General features: G+C 39.9%; 1 protein-coding gene across 9 annotated transcripts in view; it reads left to right on the top strand.

Moving 5' to 3' along the window:
- ppfia2 (PTPRF interacting protein alpha 2) overlaps positions 1–22,500 on the top strand; it is a 112,457-nt gene that overhangs the window by 64,166 nt on the left and 25,791 nt on the right. For all 9 annotated transcript variants that reach the window (XR_007138655.1, XM_047804032.1, XM_047804033.1 and 6 more), the window contains 8 exons: positions 6,854–6,955; positions 10,500–10,664; positions 11,526–11,600; positions 13,174–13,278; positions 17,064–17,285; positions 18,551–18,697; positions 19,236–19,370; positions 20,843–20,926. Coding sequence is in view for 8 of the 9 variants with exons in the window: in XM_047804032.1 (XP_047659988.1) it covers positions 6,854–6,955; positions 10,500–10,664; positions 11,526–11,600; positions 13,174–13,278; positions 17,064–17,285; positions 18,551–18,697; positions 19,236–19,370; positions 20,843–20,926 (1,035 nt within the window). In the remaining variant the exon portion in view is untranslated. The remainder of the gene's footprint in view (positions 1–6,853; positions 6,956–10,499; positions 10,665–11,525; positions 11,601–13,173; positions 13,279–17,063; positions 17,286–18,550; positions 18,698–19,235; positions 19,371–20,842; positions 20,927–22,500) is intronic.

The following is a 22,500-nucleotide window of genomic DNA, read 5'->3' on the forward strand; positions in this document are numbered from 1 at the left end:
TGTAAATTGTGGCTTGAGGCTTGTCTCGTTCATTTGTGTGTAAAATCTCTCCATTCTCAGTGCTGCACACCAACAATGATTGACATCAAGTTATCTCTGGTTTTAAACTTTATGACTATGGCAGGGACTTCTTAAAAACCTTCTGACATACTGTAAGGTCGGCTCCTCGTTTGCCGGTGGTCCGTTGTAGAAAAATGCTGCTCTTCATTACTTGAGTCTTGGTACCAAAGGAAAATAGTTAAAGGTGGGGTCTCTGATTTTTGGGGAATGCTTCAGAAAACTGAGTCGGGCTGAATAATAAACAAAAATTAAAACAAACGTGTAGCCAATGAGCAGAAAGGGGCGTGTCTTGTCGTTATGGGCGGAGAGAGTGTTCGGTGCGCGTGTGTGACATTAGCAGAAAGCGGTTTTAACATCGACATGGAGGATAAAAACAAAGAAAGAAAGAGAAGAAAGACTTACGATAAGGACAAGAAGTAGGACGTGTTAATATAGGATCAGCTTTCCAGCGCTGGAGAGAACTGAAGGAGCAGGAAGTTGGCCACATATTCACAGGTTGGAGTTTCCCGAGTCAATAACTCCTGAGCTAAACGCTGTTACTACACAAATAACACCTCTTTTCTATCGTAGTAATGTAGAGAGGCAGCTACAACCGCGTTTTGTGTAGTAACAGCGTTTAGCTCAGGAGTTATCGACCCGGGAAACTCCGACCTGTGAATATGTAGCCGACTTTACTTAAGACGCCGAGGCGCTTTTTTCCTTCTCGATAGGTGAGTAACGTTGGTTTTGCTTTGTTACACAGAACTAATATATGCCTTTGTCCTTTACATCATTATGCTTGTGTGGCATTTTTGCTTGTTTGTTTATCTACAATCGTATTGTTCTTCCCTTCAGCTATGATAAAGACACGTTTCTTTCCGTTAGTCGCCTGGGTTACGTATGTATGTGTGGGCGGAGCTATCGATACAGGGGTGGGACCCGTTTGGGTTAGGGGCGTGTTTGTTTTTGTGATTTTATATGTCAACATTGGCTTTCAAACATCGGAGACCGCACCTTTAAAAGCAAATTAAACAGATTAGTCCTTTATCAACCATTTTGCAAAATGTGTGAAAGCACCCATGAGGTTATGAGCCCTGCCTTAAAGAATCGGTCCTGTGTGCAGACTCGAGTATTTGTGCTGTGAAGTCTTTTTACTCGCTTCAGCATCTAACAGCTGGTGTAATTATTTCAGATTCCTCTATCATGGTATATCATCACTCTCGCATCTCCAGATCAGCAGCTCTCAGAAAGCAGCTTGTTGAGTCAGTCTGGACTCCTTCCTTCTTCCTCCTTCCTCCTTCCTCATGTCTGCTTCCTTTCTGAATGTGTGTTGAACATGGTGTAATTACAGCGTCTCTCTCTTTCTTTCTTTCCAACACCTCTTCAGCTCTCACCTCTTCCTTAATCAACACATTTTAATTAGCACTCCAACTGCACCGATCTGTGACGAGGGCATCTCATGGCTTAGACTCATGTGAATGTAAACGTAATGCTAAATATTTACTTTCCCTAAATAAAAATGGCTTTCTGTGCATCACAGTATCCACTTATAGCTTCAACATTATGTGAAGAAGATAGGACAACAACATGTGGCAGTAATACATGGGTCTGTTAATCAGGATGTAAAGCAAGAATATAGTTTAAGGTGGTCTTTAAGGTGAATCACTTTGCTTTGTCCCTCTCACACTGAATGGTCCTTAAATAGTACACTACTTCCCTTAAATATAACATTACTTTCTTGCATTAAAAGAGTTAAATATATCTTTATTTTTTAGAGGGTGGGGGTGCCAGGGTGACTAATATGGCCGATGGGACTCGGCTCCTAAACGTTCCATACAGAACCCAACAACAGTGAGATACCCATTTCAGAAGAGTTTCATTTGAGATGCTAAGTAGCCGTAAGGGTTTATTCAGACTTACAGAGTTCTTACGTTTGTTCTTCGATAAAGTTAATCAATAAAAGTCACTTATCAGAAAACAGAGACTATTAAAGGCATACTGAGCGCACCTGAATATAAGCCACACCCACTGAGTTTTAAAAAAAAATTATTAAATTGCACATAAATAAGCCGCACGTCTATAAGCCGCAGGTGCCTACAGATACACAGAAACTAATTATTTACACAGGCTTTAACGAAACACGGCTTGTAACAAAAAATAAAAAATTAGCAGTAAACAGTAGCCTACCGAGAAAGTCATTGGTCACTGTCTTCCTTCTCCTGCGCAGTGAAACCACTGAAGTCATCTCCTTCGGTGTCGGAGTTAACCTGTTCGGCAATCTCATTGGTCTAAGGGCAGTCGTGGCCTAATGGTTAGAGAGTCTGATTCCTAACCCAAAGGTTGTGGGTTCGAGTCTCGGCCGGCCACGACTGAGGTTCCCTTGAGCAAGGCACCAAACCCCCCAACTGCTCCCCGGGCGCCGCAGCATAAATGGCTGCCCACTGCTCCGGGTGTGTGTTCACGGTGTGTGTGTGTGTTCGCTGCTGTGTGTGTGCACTTTGGATGCGTTAAATGCAGAGATCGAATTCTGAGTATGGGTCACGGTATGTCGCGTCACTTTAATGAAAGCTTTATGCTGTCAAAAAACTGAGCACGTCACAGAATGTGTTTTTTTTTAAAAAAAATAAAAATAATAATAATAATTTTAAAAATCAGGAAAAATTCATATATTAGCCGCGTCATTGTTTAAGCCGCAAGGTTCAAAGCGTGGGAAAAAAGTTGCGGCTTATAGCCTGGAAGTTACGGTATATAATTAAGTTTCACTGTTACAGTTGCACATTTTTTGTTATTTTAATGAATGACACATTATACTTTTTAATCATATTTATTGTTTCATTTAATGCCCTTAGTTCCCACTTCAGCCTCTTTTATTTCTCTCTCTCGAGTTAATAAGAGAAAAACAAACACGGCTTGTCTTGTACCAGAGAAACCACAAAATGTAAACTCTTCTGTCCGATAAAAATAATGTATTAGAATAGATGCATTCAAAAGCATCCCTGATTAGCAGCTAACATGGAGAATATAAACGATGGAGACTCAACAGCAGGGTTAATAAACCACTTTAATAATCAGAATATGCTCTTATCTTTTTATTTGTTCACCGGAGTTTGTTTTCTATTCTGGAAAATGAAAATGTTAATTGGTGATGTTAGTCCTCCTTAGTTGCCTCTCTGAAAGGTTCATATGTTCCAGGTTCATTACAAAATATAAACATATTTAGTCTTAGCAGCACAAGCAGGATGTGCATGCATCTGATATAATATATAGTATATCTGAAATAATAAACCCTTGTCTGTAGGTGAAGGAGATGTTAATAATAAATCACCCAAGTGCACTTTTCTGAAATGTTTGCTACATCACACCTGGGGGATAATGAGTGTACTGTGACCTTTGACCTGCTGTGAGGATGCAGAAACAGCAAATCCTCAGTGGTTCAGATACTCTGCAGTTCTGCTAGAAATGATCCACATTATGAACTGCTCTGTGATCCTACAGTAGCTAATGCTGTTGAAAATCACAGCAGCCTGTTTTTAGTCTTTAGGTTCTGGTTTCTTTGTCACATCAGACACCAAGGACCCATATCTTAGTGTTAGATGTGAACTATGGTATCACTGTGACCTGGGCAGTTGGACACTCTTTTTTGTTGCCCTGTTTTTTGTTAATTTTTATTCCATCTGTCTTCAACTAGACTTGCATTTTCCTTTATAGCTGGCGACATGAGATAGCAGGTTTGATATGGGTTAGCAAGTATTAGTGTAAATACAAGCTTACGAAAATCTCACAATGAGCTCTTTGCAGAGAACTCTGGTGTTTTTATTGGTTTCTGATTCAATAGTGTTTTGTGTTGTGTTGATATTGTTAGAATACACAATAGAGCTATTGATCAGGAAAGATTCAAGTATTTACAAACTTTTAAGAACCATTCCTAGACTATTCACATGCTTTATTACAATTAGAGATGTCACCTATATCAGCAGTTCCCAAAGTGGGGGTCGCGACCCCCCAGGGGGTAGCGGAGCGGTGTGGCGGGGGGTCCCGAGATGATTGAGAGAAACTTTATTAATTTTTTGATATGTTAAGAAAGGTTGTAATTTTTTGTAAAGGTTTGTTTGCTCAGATTAATTACGAAAGTTGTGACTCTGTCAATCACAATTTACAGCACAACAACATGCGCTAGCTAGATTTGGCACAGGCATTCACTAAATTCCAGGGGTTTCGTTACCACAATGTAAAGTGGGCGTGTTTCCGGAGGTCTTGGGAAAAAAAACGCCCTCTTTAAAAAAAAACAGCATACTACGCAGGACAAAACAGTCATACAGGTAGATTTATTTTAGAAAACAAATAAATAACTAAAAACTACAGTTACGGTTAGGATTGGGGTTAGATTATCAAATATGCCACGCCTACCCCATGACGCAATATCTGTTACGCTGTTCTGAAATCCCTGGAAATAAGTGCCTGCCTGTCATCTGCGGGTGGCGATCTCCGAAATTGAACGTCGCCAGCAGTCTAACATTGGGGGTCGCGGAAAAGTTTGGGAACCCCTGACCTACATGTACAGTATATTTTATACATAGTACATATTCCTGGCTGGCTAACTAATGCTGAACTAATGATGTCACTAAACTCAGCCTACACATTTAAACACATTTTGGGTTAGGTTGGATCTCATTTGCTCGTTTTGGGATGCAGTCCTGCACTCCTGGCTGGCTCGCCAGATGTTAGCCTTTAGTGTAGCACACAGTGGGGTTGGTGGTGGAAGGTTTTTTTTTTTAATCCATTACACCGGATAATTATTGTTTGAAGCTATTATCTCTGTGCTACTGTGGTACACAAGAATGAATTAAAGAGCAAAAAATCATGTGAAGGAGCTGACACTAAAAAGCAGGACAAGCTTATCGCTCCATCATTAACCCTATATAGAGGACCACTGAGACTTTATAAAGGGTTTATTTTTATATGACAATGGAAACAATGGAATTATAAAGAAAATATTTGGTCGACAAAATATGAACAGACATATAATGATTTAGAATTGATTACCTCTTCAAGCTCAAAACATTAATATAATAAAGAACAGTTCCATGATGACCGAAAAGCAATGCAGTGTCACTGAACATACATAACACAAAACATAACATAACACATACATAACACAAAAGTCCCTTCAGCAGCAGTGGCTTATAAGACACTTTACACCCTGATTCAACTTGCAAGCAATCTTTATGTTGCTACAGTTCTGCATTGTCACTGCTTTGCCTGTTGTCTCTATAATTGTTAATGACTGAACGGAAGGATTCTGAGATCCTGGTCCAATTACTGAGCCATCATTAATCTTACTTTGCAGTGTAGGTGGGATAAAATCAATATCCGTGTTATTGTGATAAACTCAACTGCTTCTTCATTGTCCTCATCTACTCAGGGGATACTGTGTTTTCTGTTAGCCTTTACTGTTATATTCTCAAAGAACAATGCTATGTTAACTTTAAGCAAACCACTTCACTGGTTACATTTTGGGCTGGTGTGTAATGTTTTAAGTGTAAAAATTAATCTTGTGTTTTTGTTAACATTCAGCTAACTGATCAGCTACTGGCTGGCTTGCGACTTCTTACATTATCGTCTATGCAGGATTACCCTATACATTAACCAAGGAACATCTATACATTTTGAGGAAGGAAGATGATATCAGTGTTTGTCTCCTTTCCTCCTGTCAATGTGCACATGGAATTATTTTGCATTTTTATGCTAATATTTATGCTGTATTCAATTAAGACCATCCATGTCATTGTCTTACATGGTATTCAATCTTTTATCACTAGGTAGGCGCATGGGTTAGTCGAACCTTTGATCGTTTGCATCCTTATGGGATGCAAAAGGAAAAATGAGACTTGTCTTTTGTCACTCCTGGCTGGCTCACCACATCTTACATTATGATGTAGAAAACATAATTCTGTAATTTAAGAATCAGAAATCAGAAATTATCATTTTACTGTTGTTTGTAAATGTCAGACAGGAAAGTGTCTGTTTTATCTTCCTCTCCGAACATTACTCCCATGTGTGTATATGCTGCAAACTAATGCATATATGCATCATATTAATGACTCTGAGGCATCTGAATGCTTTCTGTGGGCTTCATAATGATCCAAATACACCACATGCATACAGGGATTGCTGTCAGCAGTCCTACTAAAATAGTGGAGGGATATACAGGTAAAATGTATAAATTTATATAAAATTATATAAATTATATAGTGTTGCTTATAAAGATCAGATAAGAGATTACTATGACTGATCAGACATCTGTTTTGTTCTGTATCACAGTCTCAATATATTATAACATTTTCCAGCTCCGATTTCTATAACTTGCTGTATTTTGATCTGTTTTTGCTAACATGCTAACACCTACCATAATGAATGCTACATAATGGTAAAGTGTAAAGATGATCTGTGTGGAGCTAATTAAAATGTGCTAGAATGTGTGTAGGTAGGGGGTGGGGGGGCTGAAATGTGCAGTAAGGCCAATGTGCTCTGCTGCATGAACACACCCCTGGGTGTATGGGAAAATGCAGGGTCATCGAGACCTACTGCTCTAATTGGCCTCCGGTTCTTTGACATTTACATCTGCATCTAATCAACTGTGTATGTGTGTGTGTGTGTGTGTGTGTGTGTGTGTGTGTGTGTGTGTGTGTGTGTGTGTGAATCTTACTTATCCAGTGAAAGGATATCTGATTCTGAACAGAAACAAGAAGCTTTTTTGGCACCATTTTTCCAAAAATGAGAATGCTGCTAAACTTGCGTTGTTTATGCTTTGCAGGAGTTTGCAACCCTTACGAAAGAGCTCAATGCTTGTCGAGAACAGCTGCTGGAGAAAGAGGAGGAGATCTCCGAGCTCAAGGCAGAGAGGAACAATACCAGGGTGAGTATATGGGCTTGTTCATTGTTTTGTAGATTGCAAAAATAAGGTCAGCTGACTAGCTGCCTAGCGCAAAGATATAGGGTGCAAGCTGTTTTGGCTCGCTAGAGCTGATCCCTGACCTAAAATATAGTGTGTCCAAATACGTGTGGACACCTGACCATCGGATTGTTACTAACGCCACCAAAAGAGCATTCTAGATAATGAACTGTAAATCTCTGTCTGTCTGATTTGGTCTGATTTTTTGTACAAGAAAAGTGAAACAACATGAATGTAGAACATAACAAAAGTTTTATCACGGCTAAGTTTGGTCCAAGGAGGTAGCATGACATTCGGATATAAAGTGTCATCAGATTCTAAAAGTTATATTGCTATATAGTTACATAATGACAAAATGCCTGTGCTGTCTAAGAGATTCCTGAACTTACCTCAGTCTCAGCAGAGAAACAGTGTGCAAAAATGTATTCTCACCTCATTTTCACCTCCAGGCCTTTATGGTTCCCCTCAGGGTCCAGGTGAGACAGGCACACTTAAAGTCCTGCCACAATTCAATTAAACGCCAGTTCCTGCTACAGCCAAGTTCTGACTGATAAAATCCAGGACATAAAGTTACATATCTAAAGATGCCACATGATCCCAGAGCTGTAAGCCGGAGATGGAGTGCTAATAAGATGAGATCGAGGAGAGAATAAAGTGTTATAAAGTGTGCTGCTTTAATGAGCTGAGTGTTTAATCAGGAGGAGATGAGGCAGTATTCCTGTAATGAGAAAAGCATATCATAAAGAACATTTACGCTGATTATTCTAACACTCATCGCTAGTCGGTGTAGTATTTTTTTTTAATTAACTACAAACAGTTTTGTTAACATTAGTATGGATCAAATGTATGGCTAGAGCTAATGCAGGGTCAGCGCTAATTTATAATCCAATTTAAAATTAAACAACAAATTTGTATCTTTTATTGGTTAAATTAACTTGTCATTTACCTCAAATGTGTTCTTTTAGTTAAGATATTATGCCGGAGCTATTAGGCTACCTTAGCGATCTAGTACAGCATCACTGGTTTAGCACTGTGCAAACTCATCCAGAATTAGACAGGAGTACTGGAACATGATGTGAATGTAGGTACTAAAGAGAGGGATAGAATTGGTAACACTTTGACATCACAGACCATATAATAGCCATAATTCCCTGCATTATACTACATTTCAGTCAGGACCACTTGAGTCAAAATAAAGACAATTCTTTGAAATATTTACATTTTTTATTTGCAAGCTTATGAAATTTACATTTGGCGGTATGGCTCCGTTCTGAATTCCCTTTTTTTTTCCATGAGCTCCATGAAAGCTAGTCAGGGAACAGCAGCAGCTTCGTGGGGGGGACAATCTCCCATTAACTGGGAAAGCAGCCAGACCCCCCCCCCCCCATTTAGAACAGAGCCTGCATCAGTGACAACAAAATGACACCAATTAAGTTAAACGAACAGTTCCAAGGAGGAGCTGGGGGAGGAGGTGGTGCAGAGGAATCAGCCAAGCAGACAGACTGAAAAAAGCATTTAAATAGGGCGCCCTGTTTGAAAGGGACCAATAGCGTGCTTAGGAATCAGATCAGCTGATGGGCGGGGTTAGAAAATTGACATCAGCTGATAGCCGAGCTTGATTATATGGCCTGCCTGAACTGACGCTGAACGCTATATTTATAAACTTTCTGTTTCTACCTCTTTAGTTTATTTATTTTATTATTATTTTTCAATTGTAGTTATGAATGGCAAAACATTGGCACTATCTATCTATCTATCTATCTATCTATCTATCTATCTATCTATCTATCTATCTATCTATTATTATTATTATTATTATTATTAATAATTCTTAGCTGGAATATAAAAAAACGCATCAGGAGTTTCCGCTCTGGAGCTAAAGGATCTTTTAGAAAACTTTAGAAAGTTCTTTACAGTTTTATTGGATAATTAAAGGCTTTGGTTCTGTTTGAATTTCCTACCAATAGGAAAAGGCTCTGTTGTAGGTTCTACATTGTATGGTACTACATAGAACCTTTAAGAGTTCCCCAAGAAGGACATCTGAAGAACCCCTACCTGTGTTGTTGCTTCTCTGAATCCTCTTCACTGTGTGGTGTTCCTATATGTCTTCACCCCTGAGATCACACGACTTGGTGTGGGTTCTGTTCTCTTTGTCCAGTTTGTTTGTTTGATGTTATAGGGCTTTAAAATTGATTGTGCCTAACGGTGTTATGCTAAATGCTGTTTCTTCCAGAATGAGCTTCATAGAAACACCTCTGTATAAAACACTGCCTCATATATTTCCTCTCTATCTCACTTTAATCAGGAAGCTGATGTGATTCCGACCTCTGCGGTCCTCACACCCACGACTCACTGCACAGACCTCAGTACTTAGGAACATGTTTTGAAATATGCCGAATTTAAGATTTTCAGGCATTGCAGCAAACAGCACTGTAGGTGTTTCTGGAGTGCTGAGAAATACTTCTAGTGAGATGTTTTTCAGAGATTTAGGACGTAAACACAAGCTCTGTAGGTGTTTTGGATTCTTATGAATATGTCTGCAGTTTAAGTCTAAACCCCTCGGGTAGTTTAGTGACTATCTTTAGGGGAATGTTCATGTTTATAGACTTTACTGTATTCACGTGGAGTCACACTGTAGTTACCGTAAGGAAGTGTTTAGGGTTGCAGTAATAAGTTCTTGCCACAAAGCCACCATTTTGTTTTAGTCCTGATTGCTGTCCATGGTGCTGAACGTCTGCATTTTTAATAAGAACTCTAAGTGATTATTTTAAAATGATACGTATAATTTTTTAAATATTAAAGGTTCTATTTCAGCTGCTTTAATTTTCATCATTTTGGTAATATTTAAAATGCTTCCTTTAAATACTTTTAGCATTTAATGAAAGGTAAATTTGAAGAAGTTAACAAGCTCTTTTATAGATTTCTGAATAAAGTATTTTGGGGGGAAAATTTAAAAAGTACTTTCAGAGATTGTATCTAGTCCCCGGTTTGATTCACAGACAGTGCGCTAACCCAGCCATTGAGGGGTTAACTCTCAGAGCCGCTACAACTACGGGATAAAATGGTAGGGTTTGTCAGGAAGGACATCCTGTTTAAAACATGCACCAAATGAAATATCTGGACCGAATGATCTGCTGTGGCTTACGGACACATTCACTCTGTGAATGCCCGATCTCGTCTGATCTCAGTAGAATGATCTGCTGTGGTGACCCCCGAACAGGGAACAGCTGAACCAACAACCTTCAGAGACTTTTTCTAGAATATGAAAATTAGACTTTTGATCATTTTGTGGACTAATTATTTGATGTTATTTTATAAGCAGACACTAGGAATCGCTTCTGAACCTTCAGAGTTGTTTAGAAGCATTTGAGAGGTTTATAGGATCATTTCAGGAGGTGGTTTAATAATTAGAAACGGATATCCAGAGTTTTAATGGTTACAGTACTTATGTTGCTGCATTATGATGATGATGATGATATGATGATGATGTGTGTGTGGGTGTCCTCAGCTACTGCTGGAGCATCTGGAGTGCTTGGTGTCTCGTCACGAGCGCTCCCTCAGGATGACGGTGGTGAAGCGACAGGCTCAGTCTCCATCAGGAGTCTCCAGTGAGGTGGAAGTTCTCAAAGCTCTCAAATCCCTGTTCGAGCATCACAAAGCTCTGGATGAAAAGGTGAAGCTCAACTCTGAACATTTCAACACACAGTCAGTGGATGTGTTTGTGCATCAGGGGAACGTGATGACATCATATGTATAAAAGTTTCCTTGACAACAGAACAACATCGTCCCGTTATGACTTTTATGAATACAATGTGTTTTTCTGGATTTGAAGAAACGTTTAAAGAATTATTTGGGGGAAATTTATGAAGTTTTGGGACTTATTTAGAAACTTTTATTTGTTTTGTTTTGATTTCTAAGTTTTTATAGTTATAGCAAATAGTATTTATTACCCGATATTTCATGAGCAAAGTTCTTTCTGGTTGTCATGGAGTCCATTCTCCTCCTTCCTTCTCCTTCCTGTGGATTCATAGCTTCAGTGAGTGTTGAAGCTCTACAGAGTGAAGGAGCATCACAGAGGAAGTGAATATGATATAAAAAGCTGTGATTAAAAATAGCTGTGAAAGACTGAAAGGAGGAGAGAAAAGATTAAAAAGCAGAAAGTGGAGAAAGGATGATCATGAACCAGATGAATGCTCAGTTATCCTTACTGAAGTGAGGAGGGATTCATGAGCTTTAGATGTTTAATGGACAAAAAGACATTGTACAACAACTGCAACACTGTGATGTGTGAAACCTTTCTGGGATCCGAGACATTTGAGTGACATAAATACACAACACAACACACATTATACAGAGGAACGACACTAAAGCGTTGGTCCAGCTGTGAAACATGGTGGTGGGAGCATCAGGGTTTGGAGCTGGACATTTATACACAGTCAAATTCTGCATTAGAGCTTTATAACTAATGATAATCTCATTCATGGGACTCGGTATATTCATTTCTGTACTGTTTTGTTTCCCCATGTGTCTGCAGGTGAGAGAGAGACTTCGTGTGTCACTCGAAAGAGTCTCTGCCTTAGAGGAGGAGCTAACAGCTGCCAATCAGGAGGTGAGAACTAATCAGATCACATCATTTATGATGGTCATTTGTCTGTGTGTGGTTTCTGTTATAATTATTGGAAATAATTCTGTTAGACTTTAGTACTGTCCTTTAGGAGGTTGTTTCACAGTGAAGGAGGCGTGGCCTCTGTCTATTTTATTATTCACAGTGAAGGAGGCGTGGCTTCTGTCTGTTTTATTATTCACAGTGAAGGAGGCGTGGCTTCTGTCTGTTTTATTATTCACAGTGAAGGAGGCGTGGCTTCTGTCTGTTTTATTATTCACAGTGAAGGAGGCGTGGCTTCTGTCTGTTTTATTATTCACAGTGAAGGAGGCGTGGCTTCTGTCTGTTTTATTATTCACAGTGAAGGAGGCGTGGCCTCTGTCTGTTTTATTATTCACAGTGAAGGAGGCATGGCCTCTGTCTGTCAATTTGTTTTTCTTCTCTCTCTTATTTCTTCTATGATAATACCTTAATTTTCTTGTCTTTCACTTTTCTTTTCTCTCTCTCTCTCTCTCTCTCTCTCTCTCTCTCTCTCTTGATCTCTCTCTCTGTCTCTGACACACACAAAACATGACATGGGAGCGAAATAATCCCTGTATGGCCTTTATTCTGATGAAAGGATGCTGTGTGTGTGTGTGTGTGTGTGTGTGTGTGTGTGTGTGTGTGTGTGTGTGTGTGTGTGTGTGTGTGTGTTCCACCATCAGGACCAGCCTTTTTTCAGTAAGATGTATAAATCCTTTACCCCAGGCTGTATATATTGTGGAGATCCTCATGACCCAGGACATACACCTGTCACCTCCCACCGTGTGTTTAGTTTTGAGCTGAAGTACAAGAACAGATCAGACCCTCATTAGTGTGTCACTGCCTGTGTGTGCAGGTGAAGTCACTCAGCTCTGTAATTACACTAATCACTCAAACACCTGATATTTATCATCAACACAAGCGTGAGTGTGTGTTTAATAAGAACGGTGTGTTTAATAAGAACGGTGTGTTTAATAAGAACGGTGTGTGAAGAGGAAGAGAAAGCTGCTCAGGTGCTGCGTCAGTCAGCATCCGGCATCCACAAGGTTTAGTTAGTGTGTATTTCTACTGTTACCTCTATATCTTTACTTTCATTTCTTTTTGTAATCTCTCTCTCTCTGTGTCTCTCTCTCTCTGTCTTTCTCTCTCTCTCTCTTTCTCTCTCTGTGTCTCTCTCACTCTCTCTCTCTCTTTCTCTCTCTGTGTCTCTCACTCACTCTCTCTGTCTCTCTTTGTCTCTCACTCACACACTCACTCACACACTCACTCACTCTCTCTCCCTCTCTCTCTCTCTCTCACTCACTCACTCACTCACACACTCACTCACTCACTCTCTCTCCCTCACTCTCTCTCTCTCTCTCTCACTCACTCTCTCACTCACTCTCTCTCTCACTCTCTCTCTCACTCACTCTCTCTCTCACTCACTCTCTCTCTCACTCACTCACTCACTCACTCACTCACTCTCCCTCTCCTTCTCTCTCTCTCTCTCTCTCTCTCTCTCTCTCTCTCTCTCTCTCTCTCTCTCTCTCTCTCTCTCTCGTATTTTTATTTTCTGCAGATTGTTGCCTTAAGGGAACAAAATGCACACATACAAAGGAAAGTGGCATCAGGTGAAGGAGCCGAGGATCTGCTTGAAGCAGATGCACAGAAAGTCCACGGCAAGGTGTGTGTCAGCCCTCAACACCACATCCACCCCAAACACCACCAAACACCACCATTCTACACCACACACCATTAATGTCTGCAACACTATTAGACAACCACAAACACTGACTAGAGTTGAATTTAACATGACACCTGAACACCACTCTATAAACCAGCAGTGTGTTAATGAAACACTTAGATGTTCAGTCTGACGTCCTTTAGCTCTGATACACACACAACACTGAGGAGCCTCATGAAGCGTAATAATTAAGGAGCTTTACAGCTTTGTGTTTATCGGTGTTCAGGGACAATAAACTGCATAAATACCCTGAGCTGCTGAAAAAAAAACAACAACATGCAAGATTTAAAAATATATTTATACCTCATTAAGATTTTTTTAACATCTGCAGCACTTTAATAATTAACAGCTCCATCAGCTCTAATTTTAACACTGCTAACACGGCTATATTAAGACGGCCTTAACACCCTGTACTTAGCCTGGTGGAGTGTTTGCAGGACACACACACACACACACACACACACACACACACACACACACACACACACAAGCTGTCAAGTTTGAAAAATCTGAGGTGTGAAAATGATAATAGTCGAGCAATAAAGCTCCTGACATGCATCATCATCATCATCATCATCATCATCATTTCTCATGTTCGATAACAATCAACAATAAAACAGTATTCTAAGATTACTCAACAGCTCTCACTCCCCCCTCCCCCCCTGTCTGTCTCTCTCCCTCTGTCTCTCTCTCTCTCTCTCTCTCTCTCTCTCCCTCTCACCTGTTTACATGCACCACCATCAAAGAATAGAAGTTTTTTTTAACACATTTTGGGAACCGTTTTTTTTCCCCATTTATTAGTTTTAGCTGAAGTGGAACATTTGCCATACATCTAAGTGTGCATGAGTCGTTACTATAGAAACCACAATGTATTAGAACGAGTGCATTATTATAAACCTATAGCTCCTCCTCCTGCTCTCAGTCTGTCTGTGATGGGTTATTAATCCCTCAGCACTTATCAGCAGGGAGAGAACGGAGGCTGCAGTCTTTAACTCAGTCTGAAGTAAAGCGCTCGTGCTCTGAGGAGATTACAGATAAATCTCAAAGTTTAGCCATTAGGAATCCAGTGAGGGAGGGAGGGGAGGAGAAGGGGGGGGGGAGAGAGGGAGGGAGGGGGAGAGAGAGAGAGGGAGAAAGAAAGAGAGTGAGAGGCGGAAGAGACTAAATTAGTGCTGTTACACAGATGGATGGAGATGAATGATTTTCTGCTTCACTCTCTCCAAAAATAGTGTGAGAGCGAGTGAACAAGAGAGAAAGAGGAGACGCACTGTGTACATTATTGTACTGCTTACTGAGAAGATGTCAGAGAAACCCCTTTAACAGCCCTAATGAAACAAACACCAACATCCAGAAACACCAACATACTATTTTTACAAATAGTACAAACACCAACATTCTCCATCAAACACCAACATTCTCCATCAAACACCAACATTCTCCATCAAACACCAACATTCTCCATCACACACCAACATTCTCCATCAAACACCAACATTCTCCATCAAACACCAACATTCTCCATCAAACACCAACATTCTCCATCACACACCAACATTCTCCATCAAACACCAACATTCTCCATCAAACACCAACATTCTCCATCAAACACCAACATTATTAGATACACCAACATTCTCCATCACACACCAACATTCTCCATCACACACCAACATTCTCCATCAAACACCAACATTCTCCATCAAACACCAACATTATTAGATACACCAACATTCTCCATCACACACCAACATTCTCCATCACACACCAACATTCTCCATCACACACCAACATTCTCCATCAAACACCAACATTCTCCATCAAACACCAACATTATTAGATACACCAACATTCTCAATCAAACACCAACATTAAAAGATACACCAACATTCACCCTTAAACACCAACATTCTCCATCAAACACCAACATTCTCCATCAAGCACCAACCTTCTCCATCAAACACAACCTTCACTCTCAAACACCAACATTATTAGATACACCAACATTCACCATCAAACCCTTATATTCTTAATAAAACACCAACATTCTCAAACACTAACATTAACTCAAACACCAAAATTATTACATATACCGACATTCACTATCAAACACCAACTTACAATATGCATCAGTATCCAAAACAGCAGTAGAATAAATAGGTAAATGTAATGACTGTGACTGTGATTGTGTGACTGTGTGACTATGTGGCTGTGTGACTGTGACTGTGACTGTGTGACTGTGTGACTGTGACTGTGTGGCTGTGTGACTGTGACTGTGTGACTGTGTGACTGTGACTGTGTGACTGTGACTGTGTGGCTGTGTGACTGTGTGACTGTGACTGTGTGACGGTGACTGTGTGACTGTGACTGTGTGACTATGTGACTGTGACTGTGACTGTGTGACTGTGACTGTGTGACTATGTGACTGTGACTGTGTGGCTGTGTGACTGTGTGACTATGTGACTGTGTGACTGTGATTGTGAGACTATGTGACTGTGACTGTGTAACTGTGTGACTGTGACTGTGTGGCTGTGTGACTGTGACTGTGTGGCTGTGTGACTGTGTTACTGTGACTGTGTGACTGTGACTGTGTGACTATGTGACTGTGTCTGTGACTGTGTGACTATGTGACTGTGACTATGTGACTGTGACTGTGACTGTGACTGTGTGACACTGTGACTGTGTGACTATATGACTGTGACTGTGTGACTGTGTGACTGTGACTGTGTGACTATGTGACTGTGACTGTGTGACTATGTGACTGTGACTGTGTGACTATGTGACTGTGTGACTATGTAACTGTGTGACTGTGTGACTGTAACTGTGTGACTGTGTAACTGTGTGACTGTGTGACTATGTAACTGTGTAACTGTGTGACTGTGACTGTAACTGTGTGATTGTGTGACTTTAACTATGTGACTGTGTAACTGTGTGACTGTGTAACTTTGTGACTGTAACTATGTGACTGTAACTGTGTGACTGTGTAACTGTGTATCTATGTGACTGTAACTGTGTAACTGCGTGACTGTGTAACTGTATAACTGTGACTGTGTGACTGTGACTGTGTGACTGTGACTGTGTGACTATGTGACTGTGTGACTGTGACTGTGTGACTGTGACTGTGTGACTGTGACTGTGTGACTGTGTGACTGTGTGACTGTGACTGTGTGACTATGTGACTGTGACTGTGTGACTATGTGACTGTGACTGTGTGACTGTGTGACTGTGACTGTGTGGCTGTGTGACTGTGACTGTGTGGCTGTGTGACTGTGACTGTGTGACTGTGACTGTGTGGCTGTGTGACTGTGTGACGGTGACTGTGTGACTATGTGACTGTGACTGTGTGACTGTGACTGTGTGACTATGTGACTGTGTGACTGTGACTGTGTGACTGTGACTGTGTGACTGTGTGACTGTGACTGTGTGACTATGTGACTGTGACTGTGTGACTATGTGACTGTGTGACTGTGACTGTGTGACTGTGTGACTGTGACTGTGACTGTGACTGAGAGCGAATGCTGTATTTTATTTTGTATATCACTTCTTTATGTATGTTAAATTTTTATATAGTTAGCTGTTTACTAATCCAAAGCAAATACATTTAGCCTTAGCATTTGTGGTATTGAGCTGTATTGTGTGTGTGTGTGTGTGTGTTTGTGTGTTTGTGTGTGTGTGTGTGTGTGTGTGTGTGTGTGTGTGTGTGTGTGTGTGTGTGTGTGTGTGTGTAGCGCTTGTCAAATGGCTCAATGGAGTCTGGAGATGAGGCAAGTCAGGTGGTGGAGCTGCAGGAACTTCTGGAGAAACAGAATTATGAACTGACCCAGATGAAAGAGAGGATGTCATCTCTGTCGTCTCGTGTTTCTGAGGTGGAACAGGAGCTTGAGACGGCACGTAAAGACCTCATCAAGAGCGAAGAGATGAACACCAGATACCAGAGAGACATTAAAGAGGTGAGAGTGTTCATATCATATGATGTTTGTGTGTGTGACAATGATGTCTGTGTGTATATCACAATGATGTCTGTGTGTATATCACAATGATGCCTGTGTGTATATCACAATGATGTCTGTGTGTATATCACAATGATGTCTGTGTGTATATCACTGACACCTGTGTGTATATTACAATGACATCTGTATGTATATCACAATGACGTCTGTGTGTATATCACAATGATGTCTGTGTGTATATCACAATGATGTCTGTGTGTATATCACAATGATGTCTGTGTGTATATCACAATGATGTCTGTGTGTATATCACAATGATGTCTGTGTGTATATCACAATGATGTCTGTGTGTATATCACAATGATGCCTGTGTGTATATCACAATGATGTCTGTGTGTATATCACAATGATGTCTGTGTGTATATCACAATGATGCCTGTGTGTATATCACAATGATGTCTGTGTGTATATCACAGTGACACTTGTGTGTATATTACAATGACATCTGTATGTATATCACACTGATGCCTGTGTGTATATCACAATGACATCTGTGTGTATATCACAATGACATGTGTGTATATCACAATGACATGTGTGTGTATATCACAATGATGCCTGTGTGTATATGACAATGACATCTGTGTGTATATCACAATGACATGTGTGTGTATATCACAATGACGCCTGTGCGTATATCACAATGATGCCTGTGTGTATATCACAATGACATCTGTGTGTATATCACAGTGACACTTGTGTGTATATCACAATGACATCTGTATGTATATCACAATGATGCCTGTGTGTATATCACAATGACATCTGTGTGTATATCACAATGACATGTGTGTGTATATCACAATGACATCTGTGTGTATATCACAATGACATCTGTGTGTATATCACAATGACATGTGTGTGTATATCACAATGATGCCTGTGTGTGTATCACAATGACATCTGTGTGTATATCACAATGACGCTTGTGTGTATATCACAATGACATCTGTGTGTATATCACAATGACGCCTGTGTGTATATCACAATGATGCCTGTGTGTATATCACAATGACGCCTGTGCGTATATCACAATGATGCCTGTGTGTATATCACAATGACATCTGTGTGTATATCACAATCACATCTGTGTGTATATCCCAATGAGGTCTGAGTGTATATCACACCATTACAATTAAACTAATATAATTGAACTATGACGATGATGATGATGATGATTATAGTGTTTGTGTTTGTGTGTGTAGGCCATGTGTCAGAAGGAGGATATGGAGGAGAGAATTGTGACACTGGAGAAACGTTACCTCAGTGCTCAGAGAGAGTCCACATCACTGCATGACATCAGTGACAAACTGGAGAACGAATTGGCCAATAAAGAGGCTTTTCTTCGACAGGTAACACACTTGAGTCTGAAAACACACACAAATATATCAAGACCTCATCAGAAGGTTTAAAAGATTTACTGCATTTAGATCCAATGTTAGCTGCTGGATATTTAATAAACACTCGAGACTGTAGATTTGTTGACTTTTGGTTGTATGTTAAAACTGAGTGAGTGAAACTCTGAGACCTCACAAACATCGTCACACACTTCTGCGTGTAGTCGATTTCATTTACTAACATATTCTTTTAATCTCTGTCTGTTTACAACACACACACACACAAACACACACACCCACTGCCTGGGTACTTCTGACCTGAATTTTCTTATTTGCTGGTAATAAAAAGAAAATTAGAGACAAAAAGGAGGAGATGAAGTGATGGAGTGTACGCTGGAATTAAGTGGAAACGCTTCATTACCCTGATAAACAGGTGGAAACTAGCAGCATTATACAAAGTCATGAAGAGCTGTGAGTCATTCTGCTGTGTGTGTGTGTGTGTGTGTGTGTGTGTGTGTGTGTGTGTGTGTGTGTGTGTGTGTGTGTGTGTCAGATGGAGGAGAAGAACAGGCAGCTGCAGGAGAGGTTGGAGTTGGCTGAACAGAAGCTGCAGCAGACGATGAGGAAAGCAGAAACTCTGCCAGAGGTGGAGGCAGAACTCGCACAAAGAATAGCAGCACTCACCAAGGTAACACACACACACACACACACACACACACACACACACACACACACACACACACACACACACACACATACTGTAAACACACAGTATTCCTGAAATAATACAGAGCTTGATGATGGTCATGAAACTATCAAAACATCCAGAAGAAACTCCTGGAAATTGTCAGCAAGAGTTTAGTTCCACAAAGAAAACCAGAAGCTTTGAATACAATAGTTATAATTATAATGATATAGAATGTTATAACATGTAATGAATATGCTGTGACCTCAAAATGTAGTGATTGGGTGAAGACAGGATGAGTCTGAGATGCAACCATGAGGATCTCTCAGCACCATGCTAACATCACTAGGCTTCACAGTGTGGATGATGTTCTTAGTCTTGAGTTTGTTCTAAGTTCACATGCTCTATCATTCAGACAAGAAAATCTCAGTCCAGATGTTTGCTAAATCACTAACAGACTTTCAGAAGACTTCAAATGACCAAATCACCATCCGTCCATGGGGATGTGGTAGCTCAGTGGTTAAGGTGTTGGGCTACTGATCGGAAGGTCATGGGTTTGAACCCCAGGTCCACCAAGCTGCCACTACTGGGCCCCTGAGCAAGGCCCTTAACCCTCAGTTGCTCAGTTGTAAGTCACTCTGGATAAGGGTGTCTGCTAAATGCCGTAAATGTAAATGTAAATGTCCATGAAGCCTAGCTGTGGTGTCCAGATGACGGTTTGTCCTGTGAGCGGCTACTCGTACCTGAGCTCTGGACCTCTCCAGCTCTTTCAGAGACACTTCACTGGATAACCGTGCCGAAGCTTGGACTGAACTCGCTCTAATTGTGTATCGTATAGAAGACATTATATTTCCTAAGAGCTATTTAAGATTCAGCCTACCATTACTGTCACCATGGAAACAGCCTACGATGTAGTGTATCCAAGTGGGCAGCAGCCTAAATAAAAGTTTAGACAAAAACACGCATCGTTAACGCCAGATTTTTGAAATCTTATCACATACGAGGGGAACTGACGTCACGTGTAGCCCCGCCCCCAAAATAAGCGAAATCAAAAAGTTAGCACAACATGGGCATGTCGTATATCAAAACACTCAACACGATGAGGGGAACTGACGTCACATGTAGCCCCGCCCCCAAAATAAGCGAAATCAAAACGTTAGCACAACATGGACATTTAAAAAACAAGCTCAGTTCTCAGACTGCGGTTTATGGCAGTTTGGTCACATCTACATTACAGCACAGTGAAATTCGATATCAGTATGGAATCCCAACTTTGTAGTTTTGGTCAGACGATACAGCACCACTGGAGCAGTGAGGGCCTTGATCAAGGGCCCAACAGTAACAGCTTGGCAGTGCTGGGGCTTGAACAATCAACAATCCAGAACCGTAACCACTTGAGGCACCGCTTACCAACAGAGTCAGCATGATTTCCAGCGAGCAGGTTTTTACCAGTCTGTGTTGTTTATGTTGAACAGGCAGAGGAAAGACACGGCAGTATCGAGGAACGAATGCGGCATCTGGAAGGACAGTTGGAGGAGAAAAACCAGGAACTTTTACGGGTGTGGACCTTTTACAGCTAAATAAAATCCTTTATTAATGAAATATTTACCGAAGTAAACTTATCGAAGTCTATTAGCATAAATAATACATACATTACATGAACGTATGAGATAACGGCTACATTAAGTGTCACTCAGTATTTATGGGCATGAATGCTAGACATTTTTATAATCATTTACAATTAATTAATAAATGCAGAAAAATGTTTAAAGAGATGCTAAATGTTAGCAAAATAAAGATAAAGATAAAATTTAATTTTCGATAGAATTGCAAAGTTATTCCTCTTCACAGTCAATATATCTGATCAAATCATCATCCATCATAATGTAAACAATTTAAATTGTCAACAAATCACTTCGTAACAATCTGCTCTGTGCTTAAAATATAAATAAACCTATTTAGAAATAACGTTTCTTCAAAATCACCAATAGAATTGTGACATTGTGATCCAGCGATTAAATAAAAAATTAAAATGTTTCATTGATAAAACAAACACAATGACATCATGTGAACTGCTCTGTGGATCTGTGAGTCGCTCTCGGGGGTTTCCTCCGGGTCCTCCGGTTTCCTCCCCCGGTCCAAAGACATGCATGGTAGGTTGATTGGCATCTCTGGAAAATTGTCCGTAGTGTGTGTGTGTGTGTGAATGAGAGTGTGTGTGTGCCCTGTGATGGGTTGGCACTCCGTCCAGGGTGTATCCTGCCTCGATGCCCGATGACTCCTGAGCCTGAGGCACAGGCTCCCCGTGACCCGAGACGTTCAGATAAGCGGTAGAAGATGAATGAATGAATGAATGAATGAATGAATGAATGAATACAGAGTGACTTTGTATAAAAATGGCAGGAGAAGTCGCAGTAAAACTGACTGATCTTTACTGGGACTTTAGAACAGATCATTATTAAGTGATGAGTTTGTTTGAACTTTCTGTTTAATAAAGGATTTTTAAACATGACAGTAAAATAAATTTGGTTTAAAACATTTTAGTGTTTCTTTAAACTTTATGTAACTTTATTTATAGGATTATTAAAAGGTTTAGTCTTTATTTTCTTAAATAAAGTGAATTTTTAAAAATGATGGTCGTGTATTAAGGTAATGTTCTGTGGTGTAGAAGCTCGCAGACACTCGCGTTTTTTCCACTGATACGGCGTTAAGTATCGATATAATGATAATATAAACAACGATAAAATATCAGTAAGGATAATTTTAATAATGATAATATTAATAACGATAATATTAATAACGATAATATTAATAATGATAATATTAATAATGATAATATAAACAACAATAAAATATCAGTATCGGATAAAGCGGTAGAAAATGAGTGAGAGTGAGAGAATATCAGTAAGGATAATATAAATAACGATAATATAAATAACGATAATATAAATAACAATAATATAAATAACAATAATATAAATAACGATAATATAAATAATGATAATATAAATAATGATAATATAAATAATAATAATATAAATAACCATCTGTTCTTTGTTTTCTTGCATTATTCTTTTCTGATGTACAAAAGACAAATAGAATAATAACAGTTTATTTCACTTTTTTTATAATT

This window comes from Tachysurus fulvidraco, chromosome 19 (assembly GCF_022655615.1).
Source record: "Tachysurus fulvidraco isolate hzauxx_2018 chromosome 19, HZAU_PFXX_2.0, whole genome shotgun sequence".
Taxonomy (NCBI): Eukaryota; Metazoa; Chordata; class Actinopteri; order Siluriformes; family Bagridae; genus Tachysurus; species Tachysurus fulvidraco.